The following is a 17,920-nucleotide window of genomic DNA, read 5'->3' as shown; positions in this document are numbered from 1 at the left end:
CTTGTCAACTGGAAACACCAAGCTAAAGAAACAAACTAACACCAACTAAACAGGAAAAAGATGAGGAAGAAAAGGGAGACCTTCAAGTAACAGGTTTTATCATCTAGATTTGACCTCAAGAAGGGGGCCTAGAGGACCCAACAGAATTACGGTACTTCCTGGGTAAACAGCTACACAGGTTGATCTAGGCAACAAAAACAGGAGTGAGCTAGAGATTCCTGGACTATATGAAAAAGGTGCATGCAACAACTTTCATATACAAGTCTTTGGTTTCAAGCAAAAAAAAAATGAAACTGAACAGCTGACACTGGATATGAACATGGAAGAAGGCATGAACATGGACATGGTTCGTGTATGATCTCCCCTATTTCAGTAAGAAACATTAAATCTACAGATTATGTTTGCTAGGTGGAATCTGTCCTTATGTCTAAGGGCTTTCAGACAGTCTTGTTTGGGCTCCATTCAACATCTTAAACATAGGAGATGAGAGTAACACCAAGTACTAACGTTTAATGTTATTAGGTCTGGATGTCAGTCCTGCCCACCACAATCATCCAAGGAGACAAGCAGAAACATAATGAAGTTCACTTATCTGGACACCAACACATCATAGTATGTGGCAAGTTTGCCTTGTCAGTGTTTTACTAGGGCAGCCAGTTTGATACGTATTTAACGACAATGGGGAATTCTACCAATTATATGAGTTTTGTATAGTCTACCATAGTAAGTTTTTACCCTGATTTGAAATTTTTAATATTTCCCATTTAAAACAATTTTCTTTTATAAGTTGTCCAACATTTTTAACATTTTCTTTTTAGGAAAAAGAGACTTTAATAGTGGGCTCATCAGGAAATTAAATATTTAATTTATGTGGACTATTTGAGGAAACACATGACATAGAATTTAATTTTCTTTCCAGTCTTCCATATTTTATTTAAAAAAGTAATCTCAACATGGCTGATGTTCTAGCAAATGTAACATGAGGTTTTATCTGATATTTCATTATTATGCATGATTCTATGTGCCTTGATACTTTCCACCAGTTCTTAATATATAGTGCCATGTCCACATTATTTCATCAGGGTACCTTTAACAAGACAGAAATATTGCTAAGGCTCTTAGAACAGGTCTTCCTCTTTGTTCTTTTAAATCTTATGTGCTTGAGTACATTTACCTTTCCAGGAAAATTTGGAATAACTTCTTGAAGCAAAAAAGAATTGCATAGGAATTGCCCAAAGGAGATCAGTCAAATTGAAGACACAGATTCTTTTTGCTCAATTAGAATTGTTTTCTCAGTATACTTAAGATCAAGAAAGTCCTTTAGTTTTATTTCCTATTTTTAAGAATAGCATATTGCCTTCCCCTTGATAATATCCTCCTGGTATCCAGGGCACTGTCTTAGTACTCCTATGCATTCTAGGAGGATCAGTTGCCCTCCATTTGAATCTATATTACTCTGATACTGGTGAACTCTGGTTTATTGTTTCTCTCCTCTATTACCTCTTTATCCTTCAACATTCTATTCATATGTTTCAACTGTGTTAGTTTTGAGTAGATGTCTGCAGTAATGTCCTTTGCCAATAAAAATAACAATTACTATTTTCTTCATTTAAACAGTGACTCTTCAGGCATGCGATCTATGGAGAAACTCTATGGGATAGGCCCCTTCCTTGTTCTGTAGTTGCAGAATTATTACTACTTTGGCAAAACTAAAATGAACTTTAGTCATAAACCACACAAACACATATATGTATGTATATATGTATTTATACACACATATATACATGTCTATATATTAGCTATTGTTATAAAATGCAGAGCAAAATTGCAGGAATAAGACTTTTACATTCCATTGTCTGTTGAGATATTAATGAGTTGCACAAGGCAATGGCAAACACTGCCGTATACTGAGCTCATGATTGCATGAAAACAGTCCTCTATAGTGTTTCTCTAGATGAACACTATCAAGGGTGGATCTTTCTTTTTTTCTCTAAAAGCTACTAAAATCAGAGGCTAGGAAAATTCAAACTGCCTCTGTCAAATTTTTAACGTTTTCCAACATAAATTTCTTGTCCTCTTAATTTTGGTATCAGTTCACTGACGTTTTGGCTGCGCACTGCATTTTCCTGTGACCTCCCTTGAACATCGTTGGCAATTACTTGTAGGATAGCCTCAGTCATCATCAGTCATCATCAGTGCGCAATCCCACACCCGTCCTTGCTTTTGAATCACAAACGTGCATGAGTGTTTTGTTTCGTTTCCACGTACTTTAAGTGTTCCATCTCGATATGGTTGTAAATCCCTCTGATATGTTTATGTATGGGTACAGATTTTTGATTTCCATTAGATTTTTATCTTCATCAAACTTCCAAATCGTATTTTCCTGGCACTGAGCTTTGGCATTCCTACGGATTGTGACAAACTTTCCACGGCACAGTTTGTTTTCTTCAAAAGACTTATAGCTTCCTCTATTCACAACTATGTTTTAAGTCAAAACAATCACAGAAACCTACAGAAATATTGACATTGTCCTATTAAAAATAAACACAAAAATATAACTATGCTTTTAGGTAGAAACGAACATAAATCATCATAGATAATGACCCTTTTCTTAAGCAATGGCATCGTGTATATGATGTGTGTTGTGTGTGTGGTGTACGTGTGTGTGTGTGTGTGTGTATCTCACATCAGCATACCGATGGTTTCCTTAGAACATAGCAGTGTTAACCTAACCAGAACAATGTAAAGAATTATGCTTCATCTCACAGCTTAGATGATGTAGTGTTCACATAATGATGCTGTGTTGCCCCCTTTTCTATGATACAGGCTTTAGTGTTGTATATGAGGAATATGCCAAGCTGGAAACAAATGTAGGTGTAATTTATACATGCCTTAATCTTCCAGTGCTATCAACTGCCTACTGGAATTGGAATGCTCCAATTTAATGCTACCCATCCTAAAAATTAAATAAATATAAAGCAACATTCCCTATGAATAATACCATGAACCTGAATCTTTTAGAGTTTCAAAATATAGAAAAAAATGAGATTCCTTTTGCCTATCATTACCATGATGACAATTATGAATTGACCTATAATGAATATTAATTAAATGAATATTAAGTAATGACACTGATGAAACATTTATTGAGAACTGACAATGTACTTTATCCCCATTCTTTTGACAAAAGAAAAGATGAAGAAGAAAACTGTATGGGTACAAATCGTAGGTAGGTTGTGCAAAATATTTCAAGACACGTGAGTTCAGTAGCTGTTGCTGAAGATGAAAGGGGTAAATGGAAAAGAAGAATGAAACAACCAAAACAGTACAAAGCTAAAATGCGATACTCAGAGCGGTGAGCTCCAGCCTCATTCAAGGGCTCACACCTCCCCGCCACACCCTGTATCTATGGAAGCTCACGAACTCACAGAGGGAGGAAAGTTCCAGACAGTTCACAAGTCTCAGAACTGTAGGTGATTCGGATGTATACCTCCTCCTATCATTGGCTGATGCTCAGCATTGGGCTTGTCGTTATTAATTCTCACTTGCGCGAGGTAAGTGATAGGTAGACGCAAAAGGATCCCATAATAGCTGAGCTGTGAAGAAGACTCGCAGATCATATTCATTCCCTAACAGACCTTCTGACATTCTGGGGAGGAGTGACTTAGTTTAACACATGCTCCAGGGAAGGCGTCACATACCCTCTGCTATTTAAGATGTAATCACCATATTTACAATGTATAATTTAGAATTCTTAAAATTGTGGAAGAGTAAGAGCGATCGGAAGAGGAGAAGTTAATACGGCATATGGTTCTCTGAGGGTGTTATACGTAGGACTACGTAGAGAGCTGCTGCAGTAACACCATAATTGGCCACATTACAGACTTAACAGTGGAGAGGAAAGAGAGGTGGAATCGAGACCATTTGACTCAAAGCTGAAGAATATTCATAGATACAAATTTCCAAAATAATTTTATTTCTCTTTCTGTGATCTAAGAAGTTTTGCTATTTATCTTATTGGCATTAGAATAAACTCCATTACCAAAACTTAATAAGATACTATGACATGAAATTATCCCGGAAAGAATGCCTTAATAGCCTGAAAGGAGACAAAATACTTAATATATCAATTCTTTAACAAGCAATCTCTTCTTGTTGATAGATGCTGCTTCGATTACACCTCCCAGTGGAATGTCAAAGTTTAAATGGAGATGAGATAACGTAGAATTTAAGGTTCATTATTTCTGTCAATACAAGGTGTCTATTGTTACCAATGTGTTTGTAGTACAGGAGAACTAAATCTCTGTCAGTTACATCTGTTCATAGCACAAAACAGGATGGGGCACTGACACTTTGTACTGGAGGTTAGAAGTCAGAAGAGTGTGTTCTTTCTGAGGAAGTCCCACTAAAGGGTCACTTTCATGAAAATAAGGAATATGGAATAGAAAAGGAGGCAGCCACAAACATTGCGCACTTCAGATGCGCTCGATTAAAGAAATTATATAGCCATTTCTCATAATTCACAAGGTGTGAAAATATATTTAATTATATTGACTTAAATATTAAGGTAGCATGCCACTTGGCATGAAACTTACAGAAATGTAAGGAAACGATCTAAGTACCAAAGAAGTTATTTATCATATGGTTCTTTTACTTTACTGATTTAAAGACCTAAAATTTATGTCTTTTTAGAGTTTAACGAATATTTGTTATTTTATAATAAAAGTTTTAAACTTAGTTTTAAAATTCTAGTGCAATCCTTATAGTAACAGATGATATAAATGACTCATCTTCTAATGGTTGGCATATTTTAAATCAGTTTTCATGAACTATCGCATTTTTTTTCAAGAGAAGTTGGGAGAAATATTGTTAACTAATCTGATCTAATGAAGCAGTGAGTGTCAGGACTCCGGTGGGTAACACTCATGGTGTGGGGTCCAGAGTGGTAGGTCCAGTCACGCTTCCCCCTGCAGTGGAGGAGCAAGCTTTTAACTTGTTGTACATTGCAGGCAGGTGTGGGTTATAATTCTATGATTTGTATCATGCATTTTCCTGATGAGTGATAAGAGAATGCCTTCTTACAAATATTTATAGATAACCCATATACATATTTATTTCAAATGCTTGTTTAAGTCTTAGTCTTTCAAATCTCTTCTTTTGCAAAAATATCACCGGGTGACCTGTTACCTATGAACTCACTGCATCTCCTTCTTCCGCTGCCTTGCTTATAACACTCCTGAAAAAAAGGTTCTCCACGTTCTCGGCCATGACTGATTCTACAGTTCCAGCAGGGAAAACTCTTGACTTCAAGCTAAAAATCTTCTTCCTGTATTAACATGAAACCACTCCTAGAAAAAGGTTCTCCACATTCTTGGCCATGACTCGTTTTACAGTTCCAGTAGAGAAGACTCTTGACTTCCAGCTAACAATATTCTTCCAGCACTAACATGGAAGAAGCCAACAGAATCTTACATATGATAGGAGACTGTCCAGTCACCAGAACAGCTGCAGTGGAAAACACTGACAGTTTCAGTTGGGGCAAGAATGTGGGATGACATTTCTGAAGAAAAATACTAATGCTAAACAACATCTCTATCACAGTGCAACTCTTGCATTTATAGGTGCATGTCAAAAAGAAATGAAAATAGGACCAAAACAGGCATATTCAATGTCACAAGATGAGCAATGGTGGTGCATACCTCTCAGTACACTGGACATTATTGAATGTGCCCTTTAAAAGGGCAAATGTGATGGCCTATGCATCATACTTCAATAAAGCTGTTTTCAACAAAATAGCTAAGGAATAATAGTATAGTACTAGTAGCTTAATTTCTCCTTTTACGTTTTGTATGGTTTGATAAAGATGACGTGAATGGTCATTTTGTAATAACTAATCAAAATCTCTGGTCATCATGGTAAATACTATCTCCAAAACCAATTAATAGAGGTTACAAGGAATGAAACTTCAACTAAAGAATGCAACAGTAACAAAAACACCTAGTTCATTTTCATTTTATGTGAGGGCTACTGCTTTTCTTTAAATAAATATTAAAACTATGTATAACAGTATAGATTCATTCCTGGGACAGTCATGCGGATCCTAAGTTAGAAAAATTTCAGTGACCACTAGTTTGAACAGTTTAACAAATATTCTAAGCAGAACATTATTTTGTTTAAAACACGGACCTTTAAAACGTTAATGGGAGTAATATTTAATGTATTTACTCCATTATACAAAAATGACCTTTAATTCTAGTTTAGCAAGGTAGGAGGAATCTAAGGTGAAGTAATTTCACCTGATTTATTATCATATACAAGACTGCAGAAGGTTGAGAGAACAGTAATACTTTGAGAATTACATGTAGTTCAATTGTCCTTGATTTCCAAGGTCTAATGTGGGTTAAAAGAGACTGGGTGGGTTGATGCAGGTAAGAACTTTGTTGACCTTGGAAGAGACCTTGGAATTCAAATAAAGTTCAATTAATTTATACATGAAAGAAATATTTCATACTTGTATTTTATAATGCAGACACAGAAAGCACCTTAGAGACATAGGAAAAAGAATGAGTTCTGTAAGAATGTCACTAGGCTAGACAATCCCAAGGGGGAAAATTGTCAGAGATCCTTGGGATATGAAGAAACAAGATTATGAATGTTACAATAGCAGACTCAGTGATTAACTTGCAATTTATGGTGAGGAATGCAAGATAAGACTTAAATTGGGAACTTGTGAATGTTGCCCCATAGAGGATCCAGTGGCGGAGATAAAACAAACAGGGGCCTGAACTGGGATCTGGTGGAAGAAAGAGAAACTGATTCCACGCAGTTTGAGTTTTGCTCCTATGCCATCCTTATATCTCTCATTCCTCTATTTACTTGTGTATAAACTTAGAACAATTAGTATCTTTACATTACGGGCTCACTGTGAGTTTCAAATAAGTTTGTACTTCTCATTACTAATAACTGTACTCTTTAATAATCTCTATTTCTGGGCTGGAGAGATGGCTCAGAGGTTAAGAGCACTGGCTGCTCTTCCAGGGGTCCTGAGTTCAATTCCCAGCAACCACATGGTGGTCCACAACCATCTGTAATTAGATCTAGCGCCCTCTTCTGGTGTGTGGGCATACATGGAGGCAGAATGTTGTATACATAATAAATAAATAAATCTTAAAAAAAATAATCTCTATTTCTCTCTCCTTCATCATTGTTTCTGCATACCATTAAGCCTGTTCTAAGATTATCCAGTCCGTGACCGCCTCCAATTACCCTTCTCTCATTTCTCTCCTTAACCAAGGTTATTGTTTCTGTATAATGGTTGCTGTGCAGACATTTCTAGCTCCCCGATTCTCTCTGTTCACCTCATATGGAATAATGTGGCAGTATCATTTATGCTGAACCGTGACTATCCTGCTCTTGGAATTGGAATGAACCTAGAAAATAATACGATGGAAGTCTTGTCTAGAGAATCACGTTCACTCTAGGTTCCTACCCATGTTCTAAGTGACGTTAATAGAGAGGTTGCCTCTCACTCCTTGGTAGTTATACTGTGTGTGTTTGATGCATTTAATTTTCATCTTACTGGGTGACTTCACATTTAATTTCTAGTCAATCTTCAGACTTCTTATTGGTCTTACTCCATCTCCATTTGGAGACAAGCAAGGATCTCGCTCCCTGTCTCCAAATATGTAAATTCTGTATCTTTGTCCCATCACAGCAGACAGATTTTTACTGAAAATGATAAATTATATCACTCTTTATCTAGGAAAAAGTCTTCTGAAGAATTCTCATGTGATTCAGATTAAAATGTAACTAACATACAATATTGTAACTGTCGTGCACAGTATAAAATGTCGTTCAGTTGTACTATTGTTTCTCCTCACACTCTGGTCCAGTTATTAATACCGTTCATTGTCCTTCTGATATGTCCAGCATCTCCTACCTCAGAGATTATGTCCTTACTAGACTTTATTAAGCTCTCTCCCCAGTAAGCCATGTGGTGTCTTATTCATATCCCTTTCTTCAGTTCACTCCTTCTTGTATATAGATTTAGAAATTATTCTCTGTGATTTTATTCTATTATTTGCATTAAAAATACCATATGCATTTTATTGGGTATATAAGATACTCAAAATAACATTTCAATATTACTCAATAAAATATATTGGAGAATATTATGTTGTACTAATATTGTTGACTAATCCCAAAAGTCCAGACCAGATACAAAAATTGGAGTTGTTCATGGTAAGTTCCTATGAGCAAAGCAAAACCTCAAGGAAGTAAATAAATTCCAAAAGACTCCTTTCTCTAGAAAAATAAAAATAGTCTGCCTCTGTCAATACAAAGAGAAATGTTTCTCTATTTTGGTGCTTATTTTAAAATATGATAGTGGCTAATATTTTATTCTTCTATCATTGTGTTACTTGTTCTTACAAGAAATACCACTGTGTACTTGAGTGAGGACCTTCATTCTACTGGACTGGAAGGAAAAGTCATGATTTATGAATCCTAAGTAAAGGCAAATAATGACTTTGCTGTGTTTTTATTCTTGGATTACATCAACACTAGTGACAATCAACCTATCCTTCTAGGCTTTGTGGTAAAAACACTTGAAATCTAGTCTGTTTGCAATTTTTCAGTGTCCTGGACAGCGCTATTATTTATAGCTATCTTGCTTCAAATTATGCTTCTAAACTGACAACTACTGCGCCATTGGAATTTCTCCTGTTTTTGGACAACAGCCCTTTTCCTAATCAGGGCAACTATTAGTATGAGGGAACCATGAATAACAACGTGGATGGAAGAAAAGTATTTATTTGGTTTCTACTCACGTATCATAATGCATCATTAAGTGAAGTCAAGAAAAGAACTCAAACAGGGCCAAGACTTGGAGGCAAGACTGATGTAGAGGCCATGGAAGGTTGGTGTTTACTGGTTTGTTCCATATAGCTTACCCAGCCTGCTTTCCTATAAGCCCAGGATCACCAGCCAATGGGTGGCTCCACCCACAATGGCCTGGGCCCTCCCACATCAATCACTAATTAAGAAAGGGCCCTATGGGCCTGCCCACAGCTTTATCCTATAGAGAAGTATTTCTAATTGGGGCTCTTTCTTCTCCAGTGACTCTAGCTTGGGTCAAGTTGACATATAACTAGCCAGAACAACCTTGTTCTCCTTCCTCCAGCTCTTAGTAACCATCACTCTGCTCCCATGTGCTTTAGTACAACCGGGGTCCAAATTAACTACATATTTGTGCTACACTTCACCATGATTTCCTCCAGCTGATATATGAAGGCAATGGTGTGGTTTTCTTCTTTTCTCTCTGGTTCTACACTAAAATATTCTTTGGAACTCGAGAGATGCTTGCTGAATGAATTAATACTTTTAACACAGCATCTGTCATAGTATGTGAACTCAGTAAACAGGCACTGGTGCTACTATACAAGATAATAATAATATACTAGATGTGTTGGTGTGAATACAGGATGGAACTTCCAGGTTATGGTCTACACAGAAATAAAAATCATCCAGAGATGTAGGATCTCACTAGGAAGAATAATAAATGTGTAAAACATTGACACAAGACGCCAAACACAAACCAATATTAGGCAACGTGACATCACAACCCCTGGAATGATGACAAAGGAAGAGTTCCAAGAAAAATCAAGGACTGGATGAGGCATAATAGAAGTCACTTAAAGGTAGATAAAAGCTTTCCACTGAGAGGAACATGTTTCAGAACAGACCGTGGTGTAATGATTCAATGACAAATGTTGAGATACAAATCATGATAAGCACCTTACAAATATCTGATGATAGAAAATAACTTTTCAGAATCAAAAGTATCCAAATAGAGAAATAAAAATCTTTTCCTAGATTATTAGAAGGCAGGAATATCCATGTAACACATGTTTCTAAACCGTTGGTTTCCCAAAGAAAGGAATGATTGAAAAATAAGACTGGGCCTCATGATTGACATTCTGTGACCCAGCCTGGCCCAAACAGCCCTCGCTGAGCTGGGTATCCCACCCGAATTTTGATGACAGAAAAACAAATCAGGCTTTCTGTGGGAATTAAAACCTGATGTCAAAGATGAATTTAAGTCAGGAAAATTACAATATTTTTAAAGAAAAGAAAAATATTGTATAAATTCTACAATCTCCCTATAAGATAAAGATAACAGTAAATTAACTTAAAATCTAAAGTATTTATGAATCAATATTTATAAATAACTGCATTTGTTACATATGTTCAACAAATATATTGACAGAAGAAACTGAAATTAGTTAATACTGTCTTCTGCAATATGAGGATATTTTTTTTTCTTTTAGTAATTTGACAAAGAGTTCCTAATGATTTTGTAAGTAAAGGTATTTAAAACACCATCAGTATTTTGCAGATAATAGCAAAATGAATCATAAGTGGGTGAGAATTGAGTAATTTGATTAATTTCTCAGTTGACCTTTACAAAAGTATTTGTCTAATATTTCTTAGTTGTTGTATTTTTGTTATATAAAACCAAAGTTCCAGCCATTTAGTTCCTGTGTTTTTTTGAAAATGAGCTGTGTGTTATGTAAAGTATTTTGTTTTCTGAAATGGCTTTCCGTTTAGAAACAATTTCAGATTCTGAAAATTGTGAATATTATCTTTGAATGTCTGTTTTTATCCTTATTAAGAATCTTCTCAGAATGTTCTTCATTTTTTCATTTCTTTATTTACTTAATTAGGTTATTAATGAGCAGGTAGTATAATTTATTTTTAATATTAAAAAAACAGTGAGAAAGTGTAACGTATCTCAAGATCTGTGTCATCACTTCAGGTAGTCTCTGACCTAAAGGAGAAACTTCAACAGTGTAGACAAAGAATGTGCATTCCTTGCCAAAATGCCCACAAGAATAACTTCATTATTCTGGGAAGCCAGGTCTATAAAATATGTAAAATGTAGAAGTGTTCTGCCCATATAATTTCTGGTATGTCCAGCATGACTAAGAGACAGCTGTCACGTCAGCTTCAGTTTGAGCATGCTTGACCCCACCGTGTTTGTACACCAAGAGAAAGCCAGGAGCAGAGGTTTCTGCTAGGAGGGATAATGTGGGTAAGACTGACAGGTTTGCCTTAACTAATGAAAAAATTATATCCAGAAATACTTATTGCTACACTGAATATAGATATATTCACAATACCCACAAGTGACATGCAAACGATAGGAACAAACTCACCAATACCACTGGACAGATGGTGGTGGGTGGTAAAATATGGTCCTTCAAAGGTCCACAGTCACATTCAGGCTTCAGATGAGAAGCACATTTATTGTGCAGCTAGGAAAGGAGAAAGGGATAATAATATCAAGAGCGAATTGTAACATAGATACAATAATACATCAAAAATGTATTGCAAGATTGTACAAACAAAGAGGCTCAAAAATTTACTGCAAAATTTATACCTAACGATCTCGCTTTCTTTGACAAACACAAATTACTGACTGTTCCAGTGATCCCTGCTTATCTTTCAGCATAATCTTGAAACCACTGTGCACTGTGGATGCATTTTTTTTTCTTTTTGACCCTCCTGCTTTCTCAAAGTCATTCCAAAGTGCACAGCTCAGTATGGGGCATAATTGATCCCATCATTAGTTTTAACTTTGTAATTCAATATGTAAATGTAACCTGAGATTCATCTCAGTAGGAGCAGGATATAAATAAAAGAAGATGATTATGATTATAAAAGTGTGTCTTTATATTGTATTTACCAGAACGGCATTCAGTTAGCATGTAATCATATAATGTGATATTTATTTTACAATATGTATGAACCTTCACTGATACTTTTATCAACTCTGATCATAGTTTAATTTCAAGTTTTTTATGTAACATAATAAATTAAGTAGTGACCTTTTTAAATCATCATGATGGTTTGATCCGTCAAAGATTTGATAAAAAATAATTCTTGTTCAAACATATTTAGAATTTTCTTTCTTTACCATTTTATATAAATTTAGCATAAAATATTCATACATCAAGAAAGTTATATATTTTTAATAGTACCACAGCGATTTTTAGTTTGGCAACTCTTTTCAGAAGGCCACTCCTTTTACCCTTAGTTGTATTAACTTTTCCCATAAGCGGTTAATCAGCCTCTGAGTGTAGGCTCATTGTTGGTCCACGGTTGGTGCTGGATGCTACACTGGAGGAGGATTCCTTCTGGTCTATGTTCTAAAACAGAGTTCAAGTGGTTGTACCGTGATTAGTGCCCATTAGGCTGTATTATAGGAAATAAAATATCTCTACACATCCATCTGCATTCAGCATCTCTTTCTCACAGTAGCACATGAATGGCTCTATAGAAAGGTGGGGCAAGTATCTTCTTAGGCGCTGCTGACCTTTGCCAAGAGATAAGAGGCACTAAAAACAAAGAAGCAACTGAATCCCTGTGTTCAGTAAACCCATACTCCGTTTGGGCAATAAAAACGCGGCTTCCTTAAATTAAATCTAAAATATATTGGTAGTTTATTGGAAATTATTCTCATAAAATAAATAAGTTCCTCGATATTTGGATGCACTGGTAACTGGCTTTCATGTGGGACGTGAATGGGATCAGCTCTGAATAATGTATAAAAGTCAAAATCTTAACTCCTGATACCAATGAATGTGAAACTATTTTGCATATAGAGTTTATGTTAATATATACTAGCTAAGACATGCTCAGGCTGGATTTGTCTGGGCCAGATTCATTGATAGGAGGCCTTCTAGGGAGAAGGACTCTGGACCAGGAGATACCAGCATGGTGGGAAGCCTACATATGAGAAGCCAGGCTGTCTTTAGGAAGCTACACCACAGACTTCCAGAAAGCATTAGAAACTAGGAGACAACAAAAGAATCTTCCCCAAATCCTGCCGTGGGCTTATGGCCTGGCTGACATTGTTACATCAGAATTATTGTCTATCGGGTGATAAGAAAACAGATGTACGTTGTCTTAAACCACCTAGCTTATGGCATTTTGTTATAGGAGCTCTATATGGAAATACAGACACTATGAAAATCCCCAAGCAGATCCTATGTCTTAAGGCTCCTCTGGATCCTTAGATGAAAATTTTACTCTCTGATAATGTGGGGAAAAAAACTTAAAATTGAGGGTCAAAAGCTCGAACATTCTGATAAGGCAATCCTCCTGTGTGCTTGATGAGACTGCATTGGAGTCTTCCTCTTTGTGATACTCTAAAATGACACATATTCACGTGAAAAAGGAGCACCACTCACAGGCATCATTTGAGTCTCAACTCCCTTGCCCTTGCATCTTATGTGTTTCCAATATAAAATGTAAATCAAATAATTAGTGCTCAAATTTTATATTAAGTCTTAAATGGAAAAAAAAACACCTAAGAACTTAGAAATAATCAATAGATAAGCAGTCGAGGATGAGCAAGGGTACAGCTGCCAATAGCTCCCTTGGGATACTGCCCTTATAGACCTAACTAACCCTCTATGGTATTTTCAAGTTTAACTGCTACAATGTCCTATTGTTCTGATTTTTTTTTCTGGGCAACTTAGAGCAGTTTTAAAGCATCATCACGTGGCAGATCCATAACTCAATAAGTATCTTACCTGTCAGCAATGTAGAAATGTGTACTAACAGGAACTTTTCTTAAGAAAGAATTCTGTGTTAGCTAACAATGCACTGGAATACCTTATGTTTTAAAGAAAACTATAAACAGACATCTTGAAAATACATTCTAATGGATGTTCATTGCATGATATTGTTTATAGAGGGAAAGGTCAAAGCTGGGGACAACATATAAAAGCACTGATTATTTTTACGAGCTGAGAGTCAAATTGTGTAGCAGATGGCACTGATGCGTCCCCTTGCCCAGAAATGTACCTGGCTCCTCTGGCGACAAAACAGAAACTAGGAAAGCAAACCAAGAAAGAGCTGGAAACAAAGGTTAGCAAATAAAAAAAATGAGCTATGTTTCTTGTAAAGCTAAAATTCTCTAAACAAAAAGAGTCTACTAAAAATACAGGTATCAACAAAATATAGTAGAATTCAATCAAAATTTTCTTTAGGTTACTGGTAACACTGTGTTTTCTCTGAGCAAGAGTGTATATGTTTTTTCAGAAGAAACACAAAGGGAAGGTTGTTACTATCTATCACCAACAAAAGCAAGTTTCTGGCATTGGTGCTGTTTCTTAAACACAGTGTTGACAATTCATATATTAGGAGACATCTCTAAATTCATAGGTGGACAATATTTTGAGACAGACCCTTAGAGAACTAATTTGAACTAGATGGGAGTGTGAAAGGATTAGCAACCTTACAATAAAACAGAAGAAAGTTGAATAGCAAATATTCATCTTGTCTTGACATATAATGACATCTGTCAAGTTATGAATCAGAAAAGTTTTTTAATATTACATATCCCTCATTCTGGAAGTCCTTAACCTCCAGAATATAAGAAACAGATCCCTTTAATTGAAAATTACCTGTGTTGTACGATCAAATTAGAACTTGCTGCCATGTTATTTCATGGGTCAGAATGTACGAAAGAGACCCAGTATCAGTAAGATGCCAAGGATTGTTGACTGTCTTCAAGGACACGGGCCAAAAGAAAGCAAGAGAAGAGACCCTCAGGTCTTCCATGAGGTTATGAATGAACCAGAGCACAGATGCATCCTGCCCCTTGAGGGACATTTCTAAAGAGAATAGTTTCCACCTTAAAAACGCTTTCAAATATGTGGTCTCCAACTATCTTTGTCTACTTTTTAAAGATGAGACAAAAAAATAAAGTTTTTCTTTTAAATGTGCTCAGAAACTCTCTTACAGGATAACAGATACAGGCTTACATCTAGGAAAGTCATATAATGTGAACCAGCTTTTCTTGGACTTGAGTTAAACACTTGGAAATAATTTCAGAATCTGACAGCTCACAGTAGCACCTAATTTAGAGCCAGATCTATGTTTATTAGAAAAATCTGTCTCAAGTTTGGATAAGAAGGAGTTTGAGTGTGACTGCGTGTGCAGTGTGTGTGTGTATGTGGTGTGGTGTGTGCGTGTGTGTGTTTTGGAGTGGAGTTGAGCTATGAGAGAAGTGGATAATGGATAAAGGGAAGAAAAGAAGGAAAAATATCTATTAGAATCTAGAGATTCAAAAAAGAAGGAAGTTAGTCCTTATGAACAAAAACTCAGTGGCCTAACTTGAGGAACTTTATTGGTTAGTTAACACTTCCCCATAACATCAATATTTTAAAAATTTGAGGTACTTCCTGAATGATGGCATTTGCTAAAGAAAAAAAACTTCCTATGTTTTGGAAAACTTACAAATCAAGAGCTCAGTCTTCTCGTTAAAAGTAATTCCTTATATTGCTAGACATTTGAATGTATAAAATGGGAATTTTTCTTATTAATCTCAAGTAATCGTATCAACCTCACATCTTAGTGATTCCCGCCTGACAAGGGGCTCAACCAACAACAGTTCAGCAAGCAGAGTAAACACCATAACAAGAACGTTTTCAGCAGATGTGACGGGCTTGGAAATGGGCTCTGAACAGCATCAGGACATAAGCAAAGATACAGAGGTGCGTATTTTCCTGGCTCAAAGGCCTGAAGCTGAAAGCACAGAAAATACTTGCTTATGAAGGAGATATAGATTTTCACTGTTTCCCCCCCCCCAGGCCTTTACTGATTTTCCTTGCTAAGCAAGGAGCTGTAAAAGACATAAAACTCCATTCTTTGAACTTAGATGTACACCTACAAGATGGTAGGCTGCAACACAGTATCAAACACAGTGAGGTTTCACTGACTGAGAAATGTAGATGGGAACCTTGGTCATTGATCTTTCAAACTTTACTAAACTATCAGATACAATTTCACAATTGCAAAATATTTTGAAACAAAATTCCAAGAGGAAGTGCATTTGAAACTCAGTATCTAACACTAAGAAGACCAGCGTATTAGGAGTTCTGGTGAATCTGAGCAATTCCTCAAAACTCCACCCTCTATCAAGAACCTCCAATGACTAGAGAACAATGTGGGCCATCAACCTGTAGCACAGGAGGCAAATAGAAGCTCACCAATGTGAGCCTGAAGAAATGAAATGACTGGAGAATTTTCCAGGTTTTCATTTATAAATAAAGTTTAAAAAATGTGAAGAAGAAAATATTATCATCAAAAAAAAATCAAGTGAAATACAGAACTAAAGTTGGTTCCTAGCAGGCATTTAAGATAGTGCAGTCCAAGGAACGAGAAGCATGAAAAAAGAGGTGGAATTAACCACGGCCTTCCCAGGGGTTTCTCCGCAGAAACCCAGCTCTAATTGGGGAGTCAGTAGGGCAGGAAAGTGAAACTTAAGTCTGAGCTTTGTGGGACTCAAAGTCAAAATGAGGTAAGTGGTGGGGAGGCTGCATGTATTATCATGGAATTATTATACATTGCTGAAGAGGGCGTAGTATAGCAAACTAGTAGTTTCAAAAGATTTTTCTGGTGGTGGTAAAGAAGCCTACATCAGAGAAGTACCTTCTGTCAGGGAAATGAGCCAAGAGAGTCTTACTCTGATCTAGTTGGGATGTGCTGAGAGCTTGCGCTAAGGTTGGGAATGTGAAGTCAAAAATCTCAGATATGGGAGAGATATTTTAAGGAAGAAATGTGAGGGCTTAGCAGCAGGCTCTATGAAGAAGATAATGTGAAGGACAAGGAAAAACTAGCTTTTAGCTACCACAGTGAGGAGATGCCCGTGCTGTGATCAGCAGCCCAAGTGGCCGGGTAAAAGTTGAGTGTTGCTCTTGAGAATGCAGGTCTATGACCTTGACATGAAAATTAGTGATGCTTGAAATTTTCATAAAGTATCTCAAGGAAAGCTATGAAAAATACTAAATACATATTCTGTCAGCTAACCACAAGATAAATTAATTAATTAAAGTTTTCTTACTGTTGTTGAAAATTAAATTTCTGAAATTTCTCAGAGACATTGGCAAATGAGTGGAGACTCACTACATTTGAAATGTAAGTCAACCTGTTTTCCTCACTGTTCTTTGTCTATGTGTGTGTGTGTGTGTGTGCGTGTGTGTGTGTGTGTGTGTATTTAAGAATACAGTTAAACATGAAGGTTTGGGAAGAACCTTATAGCTCTACCAAAAAAACAAAAAACAAAAACCTGTGTAAATATTCCAGTGGCCTCTGCTGTTTATTCTGTTAAAGAAAGATTGTTAAGAATGAAAAGCCCAATATGCTATTCTGTGTAAAGCAAACAAGAACAACAAAACACCCCTCGAGGCTAATAAACATTCAAAAAAAAAAGAGAAAAGTTTGTTTACACTACATTTCAGAAATTAAACAGATAGTGGGATCATCTGATAACTGTTTTTATTCCAAAGATTTTATTCCAATGTTCTTGGACAGTAAACATGATAGAGTCTAGAACTTCTCACAAAAGACCTTAATTATCAAAACCTTCTGGGGCCCAATTCACAATGTACCTACAGGAAATCAATGTGCTTGGGAGAATGGCTTGGATTTTCCAAGAAGCAACGATGCCCAAATAGAAATGAACCCCTTCACTTTGCCCACTTTTCACTTGTGGTTTCTGATTACTTTCTTGGGAACTTCTAGAACTCTGTGGGACCATATGTGAAAACCATATAAACATGCCAATGTTGGGAGCAGTGAGACCCCAGATCCTGAATTTCTTGTAATCCCCTGATCTGAGTGCCCACAGCTGTTCTGAGCACGAGGCCTTCAGGAGTTCCTGATGGCAGGAGAGTGGGTTCTGGTGGGTTTGGCTGAGGCGTGGCTATCTCTATATAATGATGTGGGAGTGTCATATATCAATTTGTTGATTTCATTGGTTAAGTTATAATAAACCAACTGCTTGGCCTCAGCTTGGAACATAGATGGGAGGAGTAAACAGAATAGAATTCTGGGCGGAAGAGGAAGT

The 17,920-nt window shown here is 36.4% G+C and overlaps 1 protein-coding gene across 4 annotated transcripts in view; it reads right to left on the bottom strand.

Moving 5' to 3' along the window:
• The window catches only part of Dgkb (diacylglycerol kinase beta), a 590,490-nt gene that overhangs the window by 392,559 nt on the left and 180,011 nt on the right, over positions 1–17,920 (bottom strand). For all 4 annotated transcript variants that reach the window (XM_050158720.1, XM_050158722.1, XM_050158719.1 and 1 more), the window contains exon 12: positions 11,217–11,315. In XM_050158720.1, the coding sequence (XP_050014677.1) occupies positions 11,217–11,315 (99 nt within the window). The remainder of the gene's footprint in view (positions 1–11,216; positions 11,316–17,920) is intronic.

This window comes from Alexandromys fortis, unplaced genomic scaffold (assembly GCF_014885135.2).
Source record: "Alexandromys fortis isolate MF-2015 unplaced genomic scaffold, M_Fortis_MF-2015_v1.1 scaffold_101, whole genome shotgun sequence".
Lineage (NCBI taxonomy): Eukaryota > Metazoa > Chordata > Mammalia > Rodentia > Cricetidae > Alexandromys > Alexandromys fortis.
This window is presented reverse-complemented; position numbering and strand designations above follow the sequence as displayed.